The 24876-nt window shown below is 46.4% G+C and overlaps 1 protein-coding gene across 1 annotated transcript in view; it reads left to right on the top strand.

Moving 5' to 3' along the window:
* The first annotated feature begins 19865 nt into the window (after positions 1 to 19865).
* PLXNA1 (plexin A1) overlaps positions 19866 to 24876 on the top strand; it is a 200691-nt gene continuing 195680 nt past the window's right edge. The window contains exon 1 of the mRNA XM_084989665.1: positions 19866 to 20008. Coding sequence (XP_084845791.1) covers positions 19922 to 20008 — 87 coding nt within the window. The 5' untranslated portion in view covers positions 19866 to 19921. The remainder of the gene's footprint in view (positions 20009 to 24876) is intronic.

Genomic DNA, 24876 nt, shown 5'->3' with positions numbered 1-24876 from the left:
TGAAGTAACAAAATAAAACAATTTAATAACAAATGTGATGTCCTTTAGTCAAGGGAAGTGTTTGTAGATTGGAAGTATGCAGTGCCTCACATGCAGTGATGCATTCTTCCAGACAGATGTTCGGGCAAGACTGAGTTTCACAAACCGTTAGAAGCAGCAACATGGTCATGCTGGGGTTGCATATCTGATCTTAGAAGGATCAAGGAACAAGGAAATAAGTATAGAGCCCAGAGTTGCCTTGGAATTTGGGGATTTCCTGACTTGATAGGCTATTTCTGGTCAAGAGGAGCATTTACAGGAAGACAAAAGTTCAGTTTGCTGCTGGGGCACCATGGCCAGGAGCAGCTCTATCTTGGGTCTAGAAATTTATTTCAATATTTCTTAAAGAACGTTTTGCTCTCTATCCAAAACGAAGTAGTCACCAGCTTCTATCGAATTGTATGTATTCTAGTTCCTTCATGACACAGTTATTGCTATTTGCAATTATCTTCTATAAATACTGGTTTACTTGTTTATTACCCGTGCTCCCCTCCCCCATCACCAACAAAAGAATGTGAGGAAAGGTCCTCTTCACTCTATTCACAGCTCTGTCTTCAGCGTCTGTCACTCACGGTGTCTGGCTCTTAGTAGGCACACAGTATATTTTTACTGAATGAGTGAGCAATTCAGACACATCACAAATGAAGCATGTAAATGACCCTAATTTGCTTTCCCTCTTATCCCTTCATTGTGTAAGCCAGCTTGAACTGTGGTTTTTATTGCTTGCAATGAAAAGTATCTTAACAAATAAAAATATTTCAGGGTTATGATGTTAGGTGCAGAAAAATTCATGACTCATACTTTCTTAATAGAGTACAAATTTTTTAAACATAAAATATCCTTTTTTGTCCTTGTTACTTCTTCGGCCCTTAAATTCTATTTTTCCAAATATCACTGTGGCCAAAACTACTTTCTTTTGATATTTGTATACATATTTTCCATTCTTTTATTTTCAACATATATTTGTCTTTTTTTCCCACTGATCTCTTGGGGCGGGATATAACCTCATTAATAATCACCTCTTATCCCTTATAAGTTTTTAATTAACTGAAGACAGATTCAAGAAATCAGATGATAGGGCCAAGAAAGTAGATTAGTGGTTGCCTTGGGCTGAGGAGCAGGGGAGAAAATGGAGAAGCTGGGGAATGGGGGATAAGGGTCACAGGATTTATTTTGAGGATGAAAATGTTTAAAATTTCTGGTGATTGAGGCACAACCCTGTGAATATACTAAAAGTTTTTGAATTCATAAGACTTTCATACTTTAAATTCATACCTTCAATGGGTGCACTGAATGCCATGTGAATTATAATTTAAATAGTTGTTAAAGAAAGAAAATATTAATAAAATGATTAGAAAACTATAAAATAGAACTCTGAGATATGTGAAGTATTGTTGCCAAAACATATTTATATATAAAATACTATATATAACATAAATTATTATATACAAATATTATATATAATTATTGTACTTAATACTATATAATTAACACTATAAATATATTTCTATGTATACACACATGTGTCTATGAATAAGAAAATTTCCTGAAATATGGCACAATAGGTAAAGAGGCAGAAAATATGATAGATAATAAACCAAAAAATCAGTCCATGAGGTTGAAATGTCTGTCGAGTAGGAGTGTCAAAAATACAGAAGAAAAGGGATAAAAATAGGAATATAATAGTAATAGCAGGAGACAATGTCCCAGAACTGAATCGTGTGAGACTTCGGTCCAGAATGGCCCTCCAATGGATCAAAAAGAATCATCTGTCAACAGCACAAAATTTCAGAATATCATGAGTAATAGAAATATCGTATGAGCTTCCAAAAAAGGTGGGTGCAGGGAGGTGTATTTGGCAACACTAGGTGCTAGGAGGAAAAGGAACGTGGCCCCTAAATTTGAGAGGAACATTAATTTTGGACAAAGACCTCTAAACAAGCCAATGTTTAAAGGCAAAATAAAGATGTTTTAGACTTGGAAGGACTCATGAAGTCGACCTTGCAGAGAGCACTTCTCAGAACATTATCTGAGGCTTCCCTCCCTCACAAATGAGTTGCTGATCCTTGAGAAAATGCTCCAGGAGGACAAGGAGAGTCCATCCTAGGAGGTTAGTGAAAGGAAGCTTTGCGTGAAGCCAGCCAGTCGTCTTACAGAGCTGACATCTTTCAAAGAGAAAGACGTCTCTTTGACATGGTTCGGTTCAAAGAGAAGGAGGAAATGTCCAAAAGAAAACCAGAGACTTTGCAGCAGCCCCTCATGCTGCTGCAGAAGGCTCAGCAGTCCAGTTTGTAAAGATGCGTAGTAGGAGGCTGCTTTCCTGACACGGAGCCCCAGGGGCAGAGGGCAGGGGGAATGACCCAGAGAGACACAGCTACTCCTTTGGGTGACCTTGAGCAAGTTCAGGAAGGGCAGAAGAATAAACCAAGCCTGTGGGCGGGTCAGTTAGCCCTTGCTGCATAACGATCCCCAGATGTAGTCCCTTCAGATGACCTGTAGCGGGGCTTAGGATCCGAAGGGTGGATCTGCTTTCCTGAGCTGGGATCTATAGGGTTTGTCAGCTGTGAGTCAGCAGATGACCTCCTCACTGATCTCAGTGGGGCTTCCTAGCAGGTCTGGAGACAGCTGGAAAAGCCCAGCTGACTCATCCTATAGTAGCCTGCCTGGTCCAGAGATCCCAGAGAGACAGGAGGCATGCCTCCTGGGGCCTCATCTTGGAACCAGAACACCTTCACTTCTGCCACACTCTGTGGACAAAAGGGCCAGCGGGAAACACACACTCATGTCTTGATGGGAGGGGCACCATCACAGCAGTGAGGACGTGTGCACAGGGAGGGGTGAAAAAAATGGGGCTACTTCTGAGGACAGTCTACACAGAGAAAGAAAATAAGGATTTGGGGGAAGGGTGGGCAGAAAGGGGTCTCTCTTCCTAGATGGGCTCTCTGGGCCCTGAGCTATGGATGGGGCATCTCCCAGATCAGAACTCCTGGCGTTCTGAGGAGCTGAGACAACACAGCAGGTGTTTGCTCCCTGTCTCCCACTCCTAGAGAAGCCTTTGGTCAGACCCAGTGTGGCTCCCCAGAGCTAAGGCAGCCAGCAAAGCTAAGGCAGCCAGCAGGACTCAGATCACCCTGGAGCAAAGACTCCCTCTCCAGAACACACGGAGGCAGCAGAGGGTCAGGCTGAGGCTCCATGGGGAAGGAAGAGCAGCCCCCTCCCTCGGAGTTGATCTTTCCAGAAAGCGGCCAGGGAGGGTCTTGAGGGTAATGGAAATGCCTGTTCAGGCGGAAACTTAAAATTATGCAGCTGCTCCCAGTCCCTGAGTGGAGACCCCAAGTCACTTGGGAACAGAGTTTGCCTTACTATCTTCTGAGTTACCTTAAGTTATATAAATGGAAGTCAGGCCGGCAGGTCAAATATAGATATAGATATATAGATACAGTTTTTTGGTTTTTTGTTTGTTTTGAGAAAGGGTGTAAACAGAGTTTCTTTGGCTTGGAAATTCCTACCCCTCCAAAGTCTGCTTAATATACAGATGGGACGGTGGCAGATGCTCACCAGCCTGCCAGGAAAAGGGGGTTGGGGACTGAGCTCCCTAAGGTCCCCGGGGAAAGAGTGGCCACGGCTCTGGAGGGTAATTCTCTCCAGAGTAGAGCAGAGTCTGCTGGTGGGCGGTCGCCCAGCCCACCTCTCGGCAGGTTGGCCCTTCCTGCACTGGGACGGGAGGGGTCGGCCTGGATCTGGAGGGGTCGGAGGTGGAGGGGGAAGGCGGCGCTGTCTCTGCACAGCCCTTGCGACTCTTGAACAGGTCAGGCGGCCTCAACAGAACCTCCATCAGTGAGAGAAAGGCGGGAACCCAAGTGGACGCCAGAAAAGAGCTGCGCTCCCTGTGGTCCGTTCCTACGCAGGCCCTCCTTCAGCCTGCATTCAGTTCCCTGGGCCTCCAAGCACTTGCGGGGACCTTCCGCGCGGCCCGCTCCGCATCACTTCCCCAGCGGCCACTAGGTGGCAGTGGCCGCCAGGGGAGCGGGCTGCGCAGGTCGCTTCCTCTCTGGGCACCTGTGCTCACCTGGGCGTCTCCCGCCCTCTAGGGGGAGGCCCCCAGCAGAATGTATCCGCGCTCAGCGACCCTCGCTCCGGGTTGGATTTTGGGAATGGTATGAGCACGCTGCGTGAAGCGCAGAGAGTGAAGGAGCTGACGATGGCTCCGAGAGCACATCCTTTCTGCTGTCTTGGCTGCTTTCCAGCTGTGAGATACCAAATGCCACCCCGTTTCCCTGGAGGGATCTCAGGGATGTGACCAGGAAGTGACAGAGCTGGCTGTGTTCTGCGGGGGGCTCACTGACCCCTTTTCCTTCTCCTCCCAGGGACTGGTAATGGCTTTCTAAAATTGGAGACACTCTAGCCTCTGATTTGGTACCTATTCACTGGCAGGAATAATTTCACTTAAGAGAAGGCATTTTATTGTTCAACCATAGAGGTGTGGTCGGCTGGCTAAAGATGCAGAGTAATAGTTACTGGAGATCTGACTGGTTTCTAGCGTCTAATTTTGGAGGCCAGTAATTAATTGCTGGTTTTTAGACTCATGGTGATTTTACTTCTATATTTTCCTCTCTTGCAGCATTATTTGTGCTTCTTGTCTGGTGATGGGCGAGAATTTCCTGAAAGGAGGGGTTGGTGTGCTTCTCCCTGCCTTTGCCTTTCTTCTTTTTTAACAGCTACAAGAATTAGTGTCTAAATAAAATCCACCAACAGGAATGCGTACATACTGCTGCTTTGTGACTCTGACAGATGGTAGTGACGGGCAGCAAGCCTGTAGAATAGAAAACCTATAAAACAAGCTCAAAGCACCTTTCCTTTGTCAAGTTGTGATGAAGGATATCCATACACTCAGGGAAGCAGACTCAACCAGCCAGGAAGAGCGGGTGGATTTCTTAGGTCTGGCAGACAGGATGTTTATAACACACACGAGACTGAAATTCTAAGTTGCAAAGACATCAGGGCTGGGCTTGGAGGAAGATCTTGGGTTTTCTCCATTTACAGAGTCTATGAATTTGATGCTATCCTGTGTTTATCTCAGCCTCAGAAAAACAGAAGATACAAACTTGAATCTTATGAAATGCAGAAAGGGGAATTCTTCCAGGTCCAATGAGTGGAATTTTGGGACTCATCCTGCAGGGGTGGGGCTGGGGCTAGAAGTTTCTGTCCATCCCACCAAGAGCCTTTGGGCCAACCGTACTCATCCACACTCAAGTCCTCTAATAGCCAAGAAAGGCCAGCCACAAACTCTCAGCAGAGCACATAGGAGCCACCTGGGGCAGACTTCCTCACCTGCCTGCCACCTCCACCTGTGCCCATGCTGGGCTTTCCTCTCTTGGCCCCTTCTACAGATTGGCCAATTGATCTTATTTTCTTGGCTCAACCCTTGGACTTTGGAGGGATGTTCACATATCCTGGCTTCCCCTCCTCCTCTTTCTCCCCCTGGGGAGGACACTGCAACCTGGTTTGGACTCCCAAGGCCCCACCAACAAATTCCCTAATGGGGCCCCCAAGCCAACCTATAAAGCAGGGGTCAGTGAGTTAACCACTCTGGAGCAGTGGGAGGGGTTGGGGGGAGGGGAGAGAAAGGAGGATGGAAGGCAAGGGTCTGAAGGCTTGAAGGTGGCCTATTCCCATCAGACACAGCTGACATGAACCCTCTGATCAGTTTCCATTTCAGCATCAGAGTTGCTAACTGCTGAGATCCGTTTGCAAATCCGTGAGATGATGTGAAAATCTGAACAGGAGTACCAAGAGAGCCTTTCCACGGTGTTCTCTAAATAGTAACACCAGGGAAGAGTGAGGGATCAAATTTTATAGAGAAAACAGGACAGGAATTTTGAATAAGTGTAATTAATGGCTTCAGAGAACTGCACTAGGAATTGCTTTTCTTAAAAAAAAAAAAAAAAAAAGAACGTTGGAGTTCCCGTCGTGGCTCAGTGGTTAACGAATCCGACTAGGAACCATGAGGTTGCAGGTTCGATCCCTGCCCTTGCTCAGTGGGTTAAGGATCTGGCGTTGCCGTGAGCTGTGGTGTAGGTTGCAGATGTGGCTCAGATCCTGCGTTGCTGTGGCTCTGGTGTAGACCAGTGGCTATAGCTCCGATTCAACCCCTAGCCTGCGAACCTCCATATGCCGCAAGAGCGCCCCCACCCCCGCCAAAAAAAAAAAAAAAAAAAAAAAAGTTAAGAATTTGATTGCCAAATAGGAAAAACAAAAGCTCAATAGGTGGCCTGAAAAATGTAATACTCACCTCATAGAAAACCTAAGTGAGGAATTATCATAAAAGTACAAAGAAATAGAAAGCATGAAATAAAAGGTACAGGGATGATAGAAAAATTGAAGGGGTTCCCGTTGTGGAGCAGTGGGTTAATGATTCAGTCTCTGTGGTGTTGCTAGTTCGATCCCCCACCTGCATGGTGTTGCCACAGCTGTGGTGTAGGTCGCAGATGTGGCTCAGATTTGATTCCCTGGCCCAGGAACTTCCATATGCCATGGTGAGGCCAAAAAAGGAAAAAAAGGAAAATTGTAAAAGATATCAAACAGGAGTTCTAGAAAGAGAGAATGAAGAGACTGGAAGGGAAGAGATTTTCTAAGACATGATAGAGGAAATTCTCCCCAAACTGAAGACATGCAGGAATGCTCAGAATGACAGGGCCCCTCAGGAGATCAATACAATAACAGAGCAAAACCTTCAAAGTGCTGAGGGGAAGTCACTTGGTGCCTATAACTTTATATGGAGCCGAATTATTACACAGCTAGATATTTTCAGGCACACGAGAAGCCAAACAGTTAAAGTCCACAGACATTATATAAAGGCAAACCAATGCTAGGTGATGAGCTGTGGCAAGAAGAAAAGTCAAGTTGTGCAAAAGCAATAGGGTACACAAACGGTGATAAACAAAACAATCGAAGCAGTTTTTAAAGAGTAAATGAGTGTTGATTGCTTAAAGATAGAGATTTTAAATAACAATGTGGTATACCATTGGAAAACTGCTGATGGTGTCCTCAGCTAGCTGTTCACGCCCACCCAGGCATGTACCCAAAAGGAGTGCTCATACCTTTTCCATCTGTCAGGTGTCAGAATGTTCAGGGCATCATGGTTTCCAAGCCCCACATATCAGGACCAACAGGTATGCTCATTGTGGGAGAGACCGCCTGTGGTACCATCAAAGAATGGAATATCATGCAGCACATGGACCACTTCCACAGGCTTCTGTGGGGAGGAGTCTCAGGGGCCTGACACTGAGCAAAAGCCAGACACAAGGGACTAGATACTGTGATTTGAACACACAAAGTTGAGAGACTTTGCATACTGACTCATGGTGGAAGCCAGCACTGTAATTTACCTATAGACAGGATGATGGGAGGCTTGATACAGGCTTTTTGAGAACAGGCAGTGTGCTGCATTGTTCTGAGTCCTGTTTGCAGGGATATGTTCACCTAGGAAAATTCATCAATTTGTGCCCTTAGGATTTGGGCACATAAAGTATATCTGTTAGTTTATTTATTTATTTACTTATTTGGCCTCTCCATAGCATATGGAGTTCCTATGCCAGAGATCAGATCTGAGCCATAGTTATGACTTAAGTCACAGCTGCACAGCCATTGTCCCAGGCTGGGGATTAAACCTGTATCCCAGCTCTCCTACGATGTTGTGCCATAGCAGGAACTCCTGTCTGTTATACTTAAATGAAAACAATAAATAATCACAGAACAGAAATTTTAGGGAACTGGTAAATGGAGCAGAGGGAAGGAGGACTGTGTTGGTTGTCTGACGTTTTGTGGGGTAATTTAACCACAGATGATATTTTATAAATATAACCTTAAGCATTTTAAAAAGTGAAACTTTTTTTTAAATTCATCTTTTATAACAAAATTAAGAAAGGGGGAAAGGGGAGTTCCTGTCATGGCTAAGGGGTTAGTGAGCCTGACTAGCAATAGTGAGGATGTGGGTTCTATCCCTGGCCTCACTCAGTGGGTTAAGGATTGGGGGTTGCTGTCAGCTGTAGTGTAGGTTGTAGATGTGGCTTGGACTGAGCATTGCTGTGGCTCTGTCTTAGGCCAGCTGCCACAGTTCTGATTGGACCCCTAGCCTGGGAACCTCCATATGCCGCGGGTACAGCCCAAAGACAAAAAGACCAAATAAATAAATAAATAAATAAAAAGAAAGAGGGGAAAGAAACAACTAAAAAGCAGAGTACACAAAAGAAAAAACAGTGGAACAAACAATGCTAATAACATCAGTTATCACAATAGATGTGAATGGGTTAAATTAATTAACTAAAAGAAAAAACTCTAATTGAATAAAAGTACAAACTATGTGAAACATATCTAAAAGAAACAATCCAGGAGAAATGAAAGTGAAGGAAAGAAAATGATAATAAAACAAAAAAGATGGTAATAGTAAATTAAGAAATGGAATTCAAGGTCAAAGGATTTAAAAATAAAAGAAAGGGATATGTCATGCTGAAGAAAGGGAACAGTCCACAAGGAAACTAATGATCATTTTACTGCACTTAAAGCACAACGTCAAAATAAACAGAGCAGAAAGCCAACAGAACTACAAATAGAAAAAAATCAGATCCTCTATAATAATGTGCAATTTTGACAAAACTCTCATAGAAATAAGTAAAAAGAGGATCTAAATAAACCAAGTAATGAGCTTGACCTAATTACCCTTCTGCTCAACTGACAGATTACATATTCTTTTAACCACAAATAGAATATCCTGAAAACGGACCTGTGTGAGGCCATAAAGGAAATCTTAATAAAGTTCAAAAGCTGTTGTTATTTAGGCCGATGGAAAGGCAATAAAATAAAGAGTTAACAAAAAAATGTTCATAACTCTTGAATTAAAGGGAAAATAAAAATATGTAATGTATGAACCATTTATTTCTGAATGACCATACATGTACCATATCACAGACTCTGTTTTTCTGCCATAGCAATACTCAAAGGAAAAAACACGACTTAAATGCATTATTAGAAAACAAAAAAGATTGAAAATTAATTAAACTTGCAAATCAAGAAATTATTTTAAAGAGTTTTTAAAAATCCAAAAAAGTGTAATGGTGGCTTTAGTGCGAAAGTAGAAATGAAATACAAACAAAAACAATGCAGTTGGTCAATGAAATAGATGTTTCATGAGAGAAAAGAAGACAGGCTCAGGAAAACAAAGCTATATGCTGTTTTCATAAACACAGATGCAAAACACCTAAATAAACTGCCATATAGAACAGAAACCCAGGGCCACAGAAATGGGGGGCCACCCATAAGGTCATGCTTGGGAATCATGCTGTCTTTGTTTCAATCTCAATGTATTTCCGTCCCTGTCTGCTTCCCCACCTCCACCCAACTCCCTCTCTCTAGGTCTGTGTATCCGCCAACTTCTCATCTTTTTGGACATTCTTCTAAATGTGTAAATATGGTGGGGGGAGATTTTTCGTCTTTTTATGGCTGCACCTGAGGTATACGGAAGTTCCCAGGCTAGGGGTCAAAATGGAGCCACAGCTGCCGGCCTACACCACGACCACAGCAACCTGGGATCTGAGCCGCGTGTTTGACCTACACCATAGCTCACAGCAACGCCAGATCCTAACCCAGTGAGCAAAGCCTGGGACTGAACCTGCGTCCTCATAAATACCAGTCAGATTCTTTTCAGCTGAACCATGATGGGAACTCCCTCTTCGGAATATTTTTATTTGTGAATCTTTTGGCCTTTGTTCTCTAATTTGTTTTTTGTTTTTTTTTTAGGTTCACGTTTTTTGTTTCTTTGTAACTAGATATTTCGGTGAAAATGACTTTTTTTATCACTTTGGTTTTTAATTTTTTTTCTCTAGTTCTCTCCCTTAATTGTTAAAAATATCAAAAATAAGCAAAAGTTATGTTTTCACTAACTCAATGTGTTCCTTGTTCTGAACTTTAAGTCATGATGAAAGGAATTTTTTTTTTTTTTGTCTTTTTGCCATTTTCTTGGGCCACTCTCGTGGCATATGGAGGTTCCCAGGCTAGGGGTCGAATCGGAGCTGGAGCTGTAGCCACCAGCCTACGCCAGAGCCACAGCAACGCTGGATCTGAGCCGCGTCTGCAACCTACACCACAGCTCACGGCAACGCCAGATCCTTAACCCACTGAGCAAGGGCAGGGATCGAACCCACAACCTCATGGTTCCTAGTTGGGTTCGTTAACCACTGTGCCACGACGAGAACTCTGAAAGGAATATTTTAAAGTACAATATATTAAATTAAGTTTTTATTTTTTAAAATTAGTAAATTCAGGGGAGTTCCTCTCATGGCTCAGTGGCTAGTGAACCTGACTGGCATCCATGGGGACTCAGGTTCGATCCCTGGCCTTGCTCAGTGGGTTAAGGATCCAGCATTGCCGTGAGCTGTGGTGTAGGCTACAGACGTGGCTCAGATCCCATGTTGTTGTGGTTGTGGTGTAGGCCGGCAGCTGTGGCTCCAATTTGACCCCTAGCCTGGGGACCTCCATACGCCGTGGATGCGGCCCTAAAAAAAGACAAAAGACAAAGAAAAAAAAATTAGCAAATTCAATTTGGCAGTATACTCAGAGACATCTCAGGAATGCAAATATGTATCCAACTTTAGAAAAAAAAATCTACCAGTTTAAATCACTCCTTTACTAGAACACAAGAAAGCCCCACAACTATGTTCATATAGAACACACTTTTGGAAATATTCAACATACATGCTCTCATGATCAAAAACAAAGCTTCTAGCAAATTAGGTTTTTTTCTTAATATGATAAAAGGCATTGGACCCCTACAGTAATCATCACCACTTGATAATGAAATAAAGAGACAATATTACTACTATTGCGCTACTGAACCTTTTCACTGGCAAGTCTAGCCGGTATTATATAATACAAGGGAAAATGTCATTAACACTGGAAAAAAGGAACAAAACTGATATTATCTGCAGACCACACGATCATCTACCTAGAAAATTCTCAAGAGCATCAATTGGGAAACCAATAAGAGAGTTTAGCAGTGCAGCCAGATATAAGATCAGCATAGAAAAATCAATAGCTTAATTACATAGTAGCAAAAACCAATTAGAAAATGAAATGAAAAATGAACTCATTTTTAAAAGCAACAAATTCCATAAAATATCTAGAGAGAAACCTAATAAGAATGTCTACCTACTACATAAAGAAAGCTGCCAAAGTTTTCTGAACGGCCTTCAAGAGGCGCTGGCTATGGCAGTTCTCCCATAAATTAATCCATCAATCTAGCGGAGCTGCAGCTGAGGTCTCGGGAAGCCTGCTAATGGCTGTTGACAAGATGATTTCTTTCCCCAAGAAGGAAAATCTCCAGAGGTGGTCAAGAAAACTTGAAAAGAGAAAAACAGTAAGGACACTTTCCTTGTCAGATATCCAAATATCTGATAAAGCTATAGCAGTTAAATCAGTGGTGAGTTGCTATAAAGAACAGAGAAATAAACCTAGAAATGGACCATGTACATATGGAAGACAGGTTTTTGTTTGTTGCTTTTTAGGGCTGCACCCATAGCACATGGAAGTTCCTAGGCTAGGGGTCAAAGCAGAGCTACAGCTGCTGGACTATGCCACAGCCACAATGTGGGATCCGAGCCGAGTTTGCAACCTACACCATACCTCATGGCAATGCTGGATCCCTGACTCATTCAGCAAGGCTAGGGATCAAACCCACATCCTCATGGATACTAGTCAGATTTGTTTCCACTGTGCCACAACGGGAGCTCCGGCAAGACAGGTTTTTTTTATCATGAAGTTGATTTTAAAACTTTTTTTTTTTTTTTTTTTTTTGGCCATGTCTGTTTCATGTGGAAGTGCCTGGGCCAGGGACTGAACTCACACCACAGCAGTAACAACTGGATCATTAACCCGCTGAGCTACAAGAGAATTCCATGACCACACAATCAGTAGCAAAAACAATAAGATATTCAATAAATGACAGCAGCTATATGTATAAAAGTCTATCTAAATAACTGGCTATTTTATGAAAACATACTATCCAGCATAACCCCATAGCATAATGAAAATAAACTACAAATGGTTTTAAAAGGTAAACACTTAAAAAACTGTTTACAATCTCAGTAGGAGATATTCCTAATACATAAAATCTGCAAGCCGAAAAAGGGCATGGGTTAGATATTTGAGTAAAAAAAAATTAAACTTGTCAAAAAATGATCTACAGGTAATAAACAAGTGGTAGGTGGGAGAAATAGAGCACCTGCAAAAGACGAGTGACATGTGGACTATATACAAGCGCCTGCAAACCAATAGCAAAAGGACCCATGGCTCCTGCGGGGGGATCAGGGGGCATGCATGGGCTGTCCCCCCTTCCCCTGCTAACAGCAGCAAAAGGTAGAAAAGTGTTTGGCCAATCAGGTAACCAGGATCAGCAATGAACTCTCTGAGGAATCATGTCAATCTGTAGCTCTTATTACAGTGCAACGTTATTCCTTCAAGTCTGTGTGTACATCTTACAGAATTCATAAAACTCTGGAAGAGTCCTATGGGGGCGGGAGTGCAGCTGCAGCAGGTGCCAGGCTGGTTGTCCCATCAGGGTTGGGAGTGGGACTAGCAGGGTGCCCAGCCCCAGGCCAGGAGCCCCCTTTTCCCTCCTAGAAATGGGTTCTTCATCTGAGGTGTCTGGACCAGGGTTCAAACGCTGTCTCTGCCTCCTTCCAGCTGTGTGACCTCAGGCAAGTCAGGCACCCTGAGCATCAATTTGGCAAGCTTCTGGGGATGAGGGGCAGCATAATAAGAACTAGTGATAACTGAGTGTTGCCTCTTTGCCAGGTGTCATTTGGGGTCCATGACAGGTACTAACTCACGTAATCCCACGTCGGCCCTACAGGTAGGTACTGTGCTTAGGCCTGATTTACATATGGGAAAACTGAGACAGAGGGAGGCAAAGTAACTTGCTGGAGATCTCACAGCTGGGGCTGATATGAAGGTCATCACTTGTATTCATTTCTTGCAATGTGGAACAATTCACTCACTAGCAGGAGAAATATCCATTCACTCACTCAGTCCCTCACTCAGATATCTTAGTATCTGCTCCATCCCAGGCCCCTCATTCATCCGTGATGAATGAGTAGACACCATTCCTCTTCTCCAAAGCTTTTATCTCAGGAAGCGCACATACTGTGGGTGGTACTGGTTGAGACCAACCATAAACAAATAACTAAGCGCTAAATATCCAGGAATAATGTTCCTTTTAGGAGGAAGAAGATAAAACCTACCAGTGAGAGGTGGGAAGGGTGGCCTGGATGGGTGAGGCGGGGAGGTGCATGACATCCCAGGAGAGCGGCAGGGCCAGGTCAAGTCTGCTGGCCCTGAAGCCCCTGATGCCTGGTCTGGGGCTCACTGCCACCCTGCTATAGTTCCAAGGCCCACTGGGTCTTGGGGAGCTAACCTGTCTTCCCACTGAGATGGAAGCACCCACAGTGCTCACCCAAGGAACTGGGACAAAGGGCTATAGACCTCGGGCTCCAGGGTGCCCTCTCTGGCCTGTCCTGGGTGTTCTGCCCCTCAAGAAGCAGCCCTTCAGGCCAAACCTGAAGCGAAAACTCGGAGAAGCAGAAAAGGAACCAGGCTCTGGGGAAGCTTCTCCAACCTGCTGCTTGAGTAACGTGTGCTATGCAGTTAATCCTTCTTCTCCTGAGGCTTTGCCCACAGCAGGCGCTGCCTCGGTTCCGAAGAGCTGGTGGCCCAGCAGCGGGGGCATAGTGGCAGGAGCCACCTCTCCTCTCCCAGCTCCCACATGCTCACAGGGTGCTGCCCATGGCTACCCCATCCTGAAGGAAGTGGGGCTGCTGGAGGGTCTTTGCAGACTTGGACTTCAAGCCTGGGGAACTGGTCTAAAGCAGCTGCGAACACCCTGCCCCCTCAGTTGGGGCCTGGCCCAGGGCAGGGTGACCCTGGGCTGCAGGAAAGATGGGCTTCTGGGAAAGACCACTTTGTGTGAGGGGGCACGACCTCATCAGCCCCTTACTCCACAGTGGCGGGTGTGATACCTGGAGCTGAGGATAACACCCCGACGTCAGGAGAGGAGATGTCGCCAGCCTGCTGGGCAGATGGAGGGGAGGAGCCTCCATCCTTGCTGGACCCAGCCCCTCACTGTTGAGTCCCCACAGGGAGAAGCACGCACTCCACAGGTGGCAGGCCTGGGGGAGAGGGGAGCCCCAAAAAACACCCCAGGAGTGCTTTGTCAGCCCTGTCTCTCTTTGTGGACACTCAAGGCTTCGAGGGCCGGGCAGTGGCTCCCTCAAATCAGGTGGCACTGTCCACATGCAGAGCAGACTAGGTTTCAGGGATGGGCTTCCTCATCAACTGCCACGGTGACTCCAAAGATGGGGGGTGGAAAAGTGCCCCAGAGCACGGCTCAGACCCCTCCCCAGGCCCCAAGTCAAGAGTTCTCCACTGTCTATGGCTTCTGGGGTGGAATGCTGTACCCAGCTTGGAAGGCTTCCAACCCCCTGACCCAACCAGCCTTTCTGGAGTTTTCCCACCACAGCCCATTCTCCTCCTGCCCTGGGCCCTGGCGCTTCCTTCCTAGTGCCACTGCCGGCCAACCATTTTCTAAGGGGTCTCTACTGATGGTCCAACGATGGATTTGGGGGAAGTCAGTCTTGTCGGCTTCAACACACACACTTTTGTACGAAATGACCTTATCCAATTCAAAGCCACTGGTGGCTGAGGCTCACTTTAGTGATATTAAATACACAGAAAGGAAGAGAAGCTTCTACCACATAGGACAGAACACAATCTATCCATTTGCAACTTGTGACCATCACCCCTTCCCCAGTTTCCTCTTCCTACCAGTTTTCTGTCTTTCCTCCCTCCTTCGCTGAGCTGGCTCTGCCCCTATCCTGAACCTCTACCTCCCCAAACCCACACCCACACAACAAATGCCTCAATGCCAGCCTGAAGGGTACAAATGCCTGGAATGCAGCTGCTCTTGTTCTTCAGGCCTCTAAGCGGTGGGAACAAGGGGCTGGAATCATGCCCGTCCTACAGATGAGGAGCCTGAGGCTCTGATGGGAAGAGTCACAGAAACCTCAGAGATGCCCCCCCACACTAGGACCCCAGTCCTTCAACCACTCCTCCCAGTGTCCCAACCATCGGAGCTGTCCACACGAGTGTCACCCTTCTCAGTAGGGCTCCACTCCTCCCCAGTGGTCCCAAACTTCAGCCCAGCAGGAGTTAGTGTCAGCACACAGAGAGAGGGAAAAGGTGAGTGAAGAGCAGCAACCACTTGCCTTCAAAGGTACATCCATGCCAGCATTGCTGGGGGACAGTCTTAGCGCCAGGAAACACCTTCTTAAGGCAGAAGATCCATGGAAGACTTGGCTGAAGACGTGTGAATGTGGTATCACGATTCTGGTTCATAAGATGTCCCAATGCAATCTTTCAGCGTGTCAAGTTTGTTATTACCCGTACATCTTCCTTACGTGGACCTTCTCAGAAAACAGGGGATCAATGGGTGTTCACTTGACAGTTGTGCATGATGTCCCTAGTGCTTAGATATTTTTCCTTTCTACTCGGAGAAGACAGCACCTCCCAGCTCTTGCAAATGGGAGCGACCATTGGACTGAACAGTTAGTGGATGTGAACACAAGTGACGGTCCTGGAGGCAGGAAAAGCTAAGGCTCACTTATCCTGCTGAGTAGGCCAAGAAAGCCACACATCCAGACATGCAGGTGAAGTAGGGAGCTTTTGGTGGCCAGGACAGCCATGTCCTACACCCACATTTTGCCTGAATGACAAACACATTATGTTGTTAGCCCTCTACCCAAAATATTTTCAACTTATTACTGAGATATAATATCCATACTGTAAAGTGCCTAGATGTTAAGTGTACAGCTTGGTGAGTATTGATAATTGTATAGATCATGTAACCACTATCCCAAGTTTTATCTCCCTGTCAATTTCATCCCCCTTCCCAGAAAAGTGTTTTTTGTAGTTCCCAGAAGACAAGTCTTGCACTTCTTTGGCCAAATCTATTCCTACACATTCCATCCTTCTTGATGCTATTTTAAGTGCAACTGTAGTAATTTCCTCTTTTCTATGTTCATGGTAAGGACACAGAATTAGAGCTGATTTTCATACATTGTTCTTATATCCTGCAACCTTGCTGAACTTATTAGCTCTATTGAGTGTGCATGTGAACTCCTTAGAATTTTCATGAATCAGATCATGTCATCCACAAATAGAGATTATTACTTCTTCCTTTCCAATCCTTTTTTCCCTTTTTTGGCTGTGCCTGTGGCATGTAGAAGTTACTGGGCCAGGGCTTGAATCCCTCCCCACAGCAATGACAACACCGGATCCTTAACCCACTGCACAACAGAACGCCTCCTTTCCAATCTTTTACTTCATTTTCTTATCTAATTGCCCTGGCTAGAAACTCCAGTGCAATGTTGAATAGAAATCGTGAAAGCAGACATCCTTGACTTTTCCTTGATCTTATAGAAAAAGCTTCCTTTTGGCTTTTAACAAGGACAAAGTAAATTACTTTTCTACTCTGCCAGCCCTTTTCTTCTTCTCTTCTTCTAGAAGAAAGTCACCTCACACAACTCCCTCTCCACTCACCTCCTATACTGGTTGCCAAGGTGTTGTTTCCAAAATAAACAAACAAACCAACCTTTCAATAATAATAGCTATCATGGAATGAATTCAGAGTCTAAGCTCCCGGCAATTACTCCACGTAACGTTGGCACTACTCTTCTATCAGCAAACCAAGGGGCCCAGTCTAGAAAGAGGCAGAGCTCAGCTGTGCACCTCATCTCTCTGCTCTCTTCAGCACTGTGCTGTTGTCCAGGTACTGGATGGCTCAACAGCCATACAACCAGAGTGAGGTCACAAGGTTGCCTTCAGCTCCAAGGGAGAAGTGAACCTGGGGAGGGAAGTATTTTTCATTTCTTCAAATGTAGGACTTTATTTCTTGTTCATTATTCTGAAATTTCAAGCCCACAGAACCAATGAAATAATATAATGGATTACAATATGTATTTTACCTAGATTCATCTATTGTTAACATTTTTCATGAATCATCTGAGTGTGTGTTGCAGACACTGACATTCCACCTCAATTAATTCCAAATGCATCTTCCAAGAATAAGAAATTAACATTAATTCAATAACATCACCTAGGACACCATTCCTTATCTAAAACTTTCCCAGTAATCTTAAGTACCTTTTTACAGTTTTGCTGCTGCTGTCATTATAATCCAGGATCTAATCAGGATTCACCTCTGTATCTAACTGTTATGCTCTTTCACGTCTTTTAAACTTGTTAGGTTTTTCATCACATTAGGCTTCTGGAAGAGCCCAGGACCGCTGTGTTGTAGGCCTCACATTCTGGATTTGTCTGGTTGTTTCCTCATGGCTGGATTCAGGTCATGCATGTTGTGACAACACTCCAAAGGGGAAGCTGTGTGTCCCTTACATCTCTTGGGGAGGGACATCATGTCAAGTCCCACTCTTTGTGATGCTAAATTCAGCCATCTGGCTAAAGAGGTGACTTCCACATCGTCTCATTCTAACAGTTTTCTCTTTGTGATGGCTCAGAAATCTGTGGAGGACTTGGGGGTCCTGTGAATATCCTGTTTCCTGACCCCCTATCACTCAACAGCTTGTGGTACCATTAATAATTTCTGCTTGATTCAGGTAATTCACTGAGGATTGCAAAATGGCAATTTTTATCTCACAGTGATTTGCTGGCATTCCTTTTTAAAGAGGTTCCCCCCCACCAATCCCTTCTTACACAGCCCATTTCTTTCAACAGATAGACTACTGGATTTTTTTAAAAAAAACGAACTGTTATAAGTTCAATTGGTCAAATTGCTATAGTGCTCGTAGTCCCAAGTTTGGCCAGTGGGAGCCTAGGCACAAATTTATCTAACCAGGCTCACTGATGAACTGGGTTCTGTTCTAAGGAAGGAGCCTGGGTATAGGGCAACAACAAGTGGGCCCATCACAACACCTCGCCTCCCTGAAGCCTGTTTCCAGGCCCTTAGACAGAGGAAATACTCTCTCAGGATGGTTTCCAGGGCAAAATGAATTGGTCGTGCCAGGTTGAGCCTGGCAACAGGTGCTCAAACCATGAATTTCTCTTCCCTTCCTTTCCTCACTACTGCCTTTATTAAAATCCTCACCTTTTGATTCATAATGTCACATTCTCTTCACCTGTTTGCACTTCAGTTTTCTCTGTGATGTAGGAATTCGCAATTTACTGGGTGGTCATGAGCTCTGCTGGGGTCGGTGTGCCCCCCACTTTCAGTCCTGTGGGAGTCCCACTCTCTACCGGCATCTGCACGTGGTGGGGGTGGGGGGCCACACAGCCTCAGAGTCACCTGTGGCTCAGACTCTTGTCTTACTCATTTAGTTCAGTGGTTACTTGCTTCATCATCTGACTCAGAAATAAATCCATCCCTTTCCTCGTTTTTTATAACCCCCTTTTTCAGTCACAGGGTGTTCAGGAGACCTTGGAAAAGTGTGGAACATGTGGTGGATGCTGAAAGTGCCCCTTTCAGGTTTTTCACCAGCCGGTGAGGCCATCTCCTGGCTGCCAAGAGCTCACGTATGCCCTCTTCCCTGAGGTGCTAATGACCATCTGCTGCGGGGGACAGAAGGTCAGCCCCTTGCCTCCCAGCAGGACCAATTCTGGACGTAATTTGTGCTCTGAGAGCCGTGGGGGTGACTTGAAGCCACTACCAGCTCTTGACATCTTCGCTTTCTCCTGAAGCATCCCCCCCATAAACCTCTTGCACCACAATCCCCACCTCAGCCTCTGCTTATAGTGAAGAAACAGATGAAGGGATGGAGAGAGATTTGCAAATTAAAGTATCCTGAAGGAAACCAGCTGATGTCTTTGCTCATAACCCCCCTAGCGCCCCTACCCCACGTCCAAGGCCAAGCTGTGGTCATCTCGAAGCGTCTCTCTCTCTCTTCCACACTGTTCTCCTTACCCCTGCGTCCAAGTTCTAAAAGGCTCCAAATGATTCTTTTCTTGGAGCAGTCGGCTGTTTCCCAGTTCATGATCCCAACTCGGCCCCAGGCCCACTTTGGCGAATCAAAGCCAGTCGGCAGCTCAGAGAACAAATGGGCTTCGTTCAGGGCACGGCTGAGGGCAGGGCACTTCGTTCAGGGCACTCGGAGCCGCCTGAGTGTCCGTAAGCCTAGGACCACGCGCTGTCCTCCGTGGGCCTTTAGGAAGCACTGGAGCCGCTCACCAGGCCCGCGGCTCTGCCCCTTCCGCTCTCCGGCAGCGCTGGGCTGCTCCTCCCTCCGCCAAGCGGAGCCCTTCTTGCCGGGCCCTTGACCGGGGGCCCAGCACAGTCCTTCCCTCACATCGCGGGCTATTCTCCCCCAGAGACGGAGCTCCAGCTCCGAAGGTAAAGCAAGCGCCTCCCGCCAGCTTCTCGCCGGGCAGCGAGACGCCGCCGTTTTCCTCGGCGTCCAGGAGGCTCCTCAACAGGCCGCTCGCCGACTGTTCACCATTCCCTCCATCCCGGGTGTCCTCGGCCGGTCAGCGCTCCCCGGCTGCTCCGCACGGTTTGCTGACGAACCTGCAGCGCCTCGGCCGGTTCGGCGCTGTCCTTGCCCCCTCCGCTCGGCTGGTCAGCAGGCCTCCCAACCCGCGGTCCGACCACGCACATTCCCGGCTCCTGCGCCTGGTCCAGCCGGCGCCGCCGCCAGACTACAACCGCCACAATGCCTTGCGGCCCGCCCGCGATTGGCTGAGCCCGGCGGCCGCGCCCAATGGGACGCTGTGTTGTTGGCAGGTGGCGCCGTCCGGAAGAGCCGGCGCGCCAGAGCCGCCTCCCGCCATGGGCAGCGCGGAAAGCAGCGAGGGCCGCAGGGCGTCTTTCGGGATGGACGAGGAGGAGCGGGTCCGGGTGCTGCAGGGCATCCGGGTGAGCGGGCGGCCGGAGGGCGGGCGTGGAGGCGCCGGGCGTTCCTCAGCGGCGAGAGGGACGCGACCTCGGAGCGCGCCCGCAGGCTCGGCCGCTGCCAGGTGGGAGGAGGAGCGGACGCCGGGGCGGGGCCTGTTGTCGGGACCCGGATTCTATGCCCTCGCTGCCCGGGGACGCCACGCCTGTACGAGGACGACGAGCCGCTTACCTCTCCCACAGCTTCCCGTGCCAGTTTCCCCCTTCCCCTCTCCCGCCCCTGTTCACTGGCCTCAGGGCCTTCTTGCCCCTTGGGTTGCGGGTCTGTTGGGCACACGACCTCCGCACGGGCTGTGTCGGCTCGTGCGTTCTTGTGGGAGCTCAGATGTCACCTCAGTATCTTTCCCTGACCATTCAGTCTAAAGTGGCCGCCCCCCACTCCCATCCCCGCGGTTTCACAGTTGTTTTTGTCCGAGGGCTCATCACGATGAGAAACTTCTATTGATACTTGACTTTCCTGTTGTGTTTCCCGCTGCTGGGTAAGCTCCAAGGCTCTTGCCTGACTCCAAACCCTATCCCCAGAGTCTAGAGGAAGAATAAAAGCAGCTCACATCCGAGTGCTTAGTGGGGATCTTTTCATTTAATTCTCAACAGCCCTTTAGAAGTAGGATTCGGTTTGCTCATTTTATGGGTTGAGAACCAGGCACTGAGGTACTTAGCCAAGGTCACCTGAGCAACAAGCTGGCGAGCTGGGTTCGAGCTCCGCTGACTCAGTGTCCTGTTGGTTCGGTGCCCTGCTTCCTGCATCTGTGCCTGGCACAAGGCTGGTGCTTTGTAAACCATTGCTAAATGATTAAATGGATGAACCCAGTGAAGCAGGTACGGAGCTTAGGTGAATTAGTTGATTATGGAGGTGGCTCAGAAAAGGACATTAGGAAGTCTGACTTCCGGATAGATGCTCATTAGTTGTGTGACCTGGGATGAACAACTTATCTTTTGAGTCTCAATCACCACATCTTTTAAAAAATGAGAGGAGGCTATAATAATTCCAGGTGCAACCTAGGGTAAGACGATGTATGTGGACATGTTTAGGAAAAGTGCAGAGTGTTTGTGGGGGCCTCTTAGCGTAGCCTATTTAGTGCTTGCTAGGTGTTATCTAGTCTTGATCTGGCTCGTTGCAAAGACAGAATGAGGAGAAAATGTCTGTATTGGAAGGTGAGAGGCAGTAGCTGAATCAGAATATAGAAAGGTTCTCTGGGCCCTCTCCCACTGTTGTCACCTACATTGGGGAATGTTGGAAAATTCAGTCAGTCACAGTTTTCTAAGGGGATGTCCCCTAAATTAAAGGAACATCATCTTTTTTGGGTCTTATATCAGATGGGCATTTTGTTTCTAGGTCTTAGCAGTTCTGCAAAGACTGAATTCTCTTTTAAAATGGAGACTTAGGCTTAGCGACATTAAGGAACATGTCCAAGGTGTTACTTTTGGGACTTTAATCATTTGGGTACAAGAAACATCCTTTTCTCACTACTACAAGCCCCCTCCCATATGCAAGGCAATGTGAAGGTTGTGTAACAGCTCCTAGCAGTCCTGATAGGGCGCAGGTTCAATCAAGACTGTTAAAACAAGAGGGAGCTTTGGGCAGACCCATCAGAGACTATAAGTGCCTTGTCCAGAGGCGTACAGTTGGGGGCATGGCCCCATGCTATGAGAGCCCTTTGCTTTCTTCCTTCTCTTTCCTCTGTTCCTTCTGTCCACTCCTGACCCTGGCTTCAGAGAGGGAGACCAGAGAGAGGAGGTGATGGCAATTCAGAGTTGGTGTGAAGATTTTTCTGCAAAGTGGCTTGAGATTTGGGGAGTCCACCTTGCCTTAAAGCAAGCAAGTAAAAAATTGCTGGACAAGATCATTGAATGAACCAAAGGAGAAGTTCATTTAATAGAAGGTAGATGCCACAACAGAGCATTTGCCTGCTACTTCAGAGAAGGTTAAATTTTTTTTTTCCTTTTAATGGCCGCACCTGTGGCATATGAAAGTTCCCAAGCAAGGGGTTGAATTGGAGCTCCAACTTATACCACAGCCACAGCAACACTGGATCCCAGCTGCATCTGCCACCTACCTGCAGCTTGCAGCAAGGCTGGATCCTTGACCCACTGAGTGAGGCCAAGGATTGAATCTGAATCTTCAGAGAAACAACATTGATCTCTTAACCTGCTGAGTCACAACAGGAGCTCCTTTTTTTTCCTTTTAGGTTAAATATTCTTAAAGGCCCCTTGTATGTCATCCCCTAGCCTGGAAAGTACTCTTAATTTCCTTAAAATTAAATGCCTTGCTAGTTTGCACACTTATTTGCATAAATTTACGTATTTACTCCAAGATCTAATTCCGAGGAAGGTAAAAGAAATTTAAGTAATGCAAAATGCTGTGTTCAGCTCCATTGTTCAGAGCAAGCATGTGTGAAATACATAAAGATTTCATTTCAGCCAGTATGTTTAATCTCCAGTAAGAGGAGGCACACACATGGTTATAGCACCTGGGTGTGACTGTCCTCTGCCCCACACACAGCCGTCTTTGGTGATTCAGCTGGAGTCGGCTGCTTGTCAACATCCAGACTCCTTGCTGCTCTCCGTCCTTTGCCTTCCAACCGCTCAGCTCCCTCTGCTCTTCCCAAGTTACTTCCCGAGGCTGCTGCTTCAGCTGTGTCCTCAGGCTCATCACACGCTCAAGTCTACTCTGCCTTTGCTCGTCACTCCACTGAGGCATGTGTGGACCAGTGTTGAGGGGAAGACCCAGGAAGAGGTAGTAGAATCAGTCCTCAGTGTGAGCACACCGAGGAGCCATGTGTCCCAGCACTACATGTGGCTACCGCTTACTGCTGCCCCAGCAGTTCCTACTGTGACCTGGGCCTGGCCTTGCAGAGATGACGGCACAAACTACAGTGTCCTGCCCCCATGGAGACCTCAGCCCAGGAGTGGAAACTGACTGATAGAAAAGAGACAAGAATAAAACAGCACGAGGGAACGGAAGAGGTTGTGAAGAGTTATGCAGCTCCTTGCTCCAGGTGGGCTGGTGAGATGCCGCTGCTCTGTGGAGCTGAAGATGACCATGGGCCTGAGCCCAAGGAGAAGCCTGTCTCTTCTGGGCTGAGTGGTTTAAAGACAGCATCTCAGCTGGTCCCTAGGATGACCTTGTGAGCTGTCATCCCCATCAGAAGCAAAGAAACAGCTTCAAGGAAGTGAAGTAACCCATTGGTTCCAGCGAGTTGGTGGTAGAGCTGGAAGCTCAGACTTTCCATCTCTGTAAGCCTGTGTCCTTGGCAGCCACTCGGAGCTTGGGGTGGTGGAGAAAGCTAGCCAGTAATGAGGTCCTGAGTGCCAGGCAGGGTTGTCTCTACATTGTCCTGGAGGCAACATTGTGGTTCTCTAATCCAGAAGGGAGCATTGGGAAGATTTTAGCTGATGGCGACTTTTTCTCTCTTTTTTTTTGCTTTTCTGAGCTGCACTCATGGCACATGGAGGTCCCAGGCTAGGGTCCAATCGGAGCTATAGCTGCCATCCTACACCAGAGCCACAGCAACATCAGGTCTGAGCCACGTCTGTGACCTGCACTACAGCTCACAGCAACGCCAGATCCTTAACCCACTGAGCGAGGCCAGGGATTGAACCCGCAACCTCATGGTTCCTAGTCCGATTTGTTTCCACTGAGCCATAACGGGAACTCCTCTTTTTCCTTTTAAAAATGGCTTTATTGAAATGTATTTTCCATGTAAAATTCACCCATTTCAGTGATTTTTTTTAAAGCAAATTTAGAGTTGAGCAGCTGTCATCACAATGGGATTTTAGAACATTTACAAGGCCTAAAAGGATCCCTTGTTGGTTTACAGTCACTCCCACTTCCAGCCCCAGTTTACCACTAATCCTTTTGTCTCTCTGTGTTGCCTTTTCCAGATATTTCATGTAAAGACATTGTGCATCTTTTACGTCTGGCTTCCTTTACTTAGTACAGTGTGCTTGGCACTGGTTCATCAAGGTTGTGGTGTGTATTAGTAGTTCCTGTTTATTGCTGAATAGCATCTCATTTATGGACAGTCTGCATTTTGCTTATGGAGTCGAACAAGGATGGAGTGTTTCTAGTTCTTGACTATTGCAAAGAATGCTGCTGTCAACATTTTCGGGTTTTTTTTTTTTTTTTTTGGTAGATTGTCTCATTTCTCTTGGCTGGATACCTGAGAGTAAAATTGCTGGGTCATTCTGTTTATGAATTTGGTGACTTACTAGGTTTAACTTTTTAAGAAACTATTGAACTGTTTTCTAAAGTGGCTGAACCATTTTACATTCCTCCAGCAGTATGTAAGGGTTCCAGTTTCTCCATATCTTCATTAACCCTTGTTTTTGTCTTCTGGTTATAGCAGTTCTAGTGGGTGTGACATGTACGTCACTGTGGTTTGAATTTGCATTCCCTAATAACTAATCATACTGAATGTTTCTTGTGTGCTTATTTGCCACCCACATATTTTCTTTGGTGAAATGTGTATTCAAATCTTTTGTCTACTTTTAATAGCTCTTAATAGGATTATTTGTCTTTATTATTGAGTTGGAAGATTTCTTCATGCTGCTTTACAAGCCCTTATCATATTATGATTTGCAAATATTTTCTCCCAATATGTGGCTTTTGTCATTTTCTTCTTCCCTTTTTTTTTTTTTTTTTTTAGGGCTGAACCCACAGTGCATGGAAATTCCCAGGCTAGGGCTGAATGGGAGCTACAGCTGCAGCTTACGCCACAGCCACAGCAACTCGGGATCCAAGCCGCGTCTGTGACCTACACCACAACTTACGACAATGCTGGATCCCTGACCCACTGAGCAAGGCCAAAGATTGAACCTGTATCCTCATG

Source organism: Sus scrofa, chromosome 13, assembly GCF_054392235.1.
Source record: "Sus scrofa isolate SSC_HxYL_T2T_F1_AM1 chromosome 13, Sscrofa_HxYL_maternal_Yorkshire_Landrace_v2.0, whole genome shotgun sequence".
Lineage (NCBI taxonomy): Eukaryota > Metazoa > Chordata > Mammalia > Artiodactyla > Suidae > Sus > Sus scrofa.
Note: the sequence above shows the minus strand (reverse complement) of the source record. Positions and strands in the feature narration are given on the sequence as shown.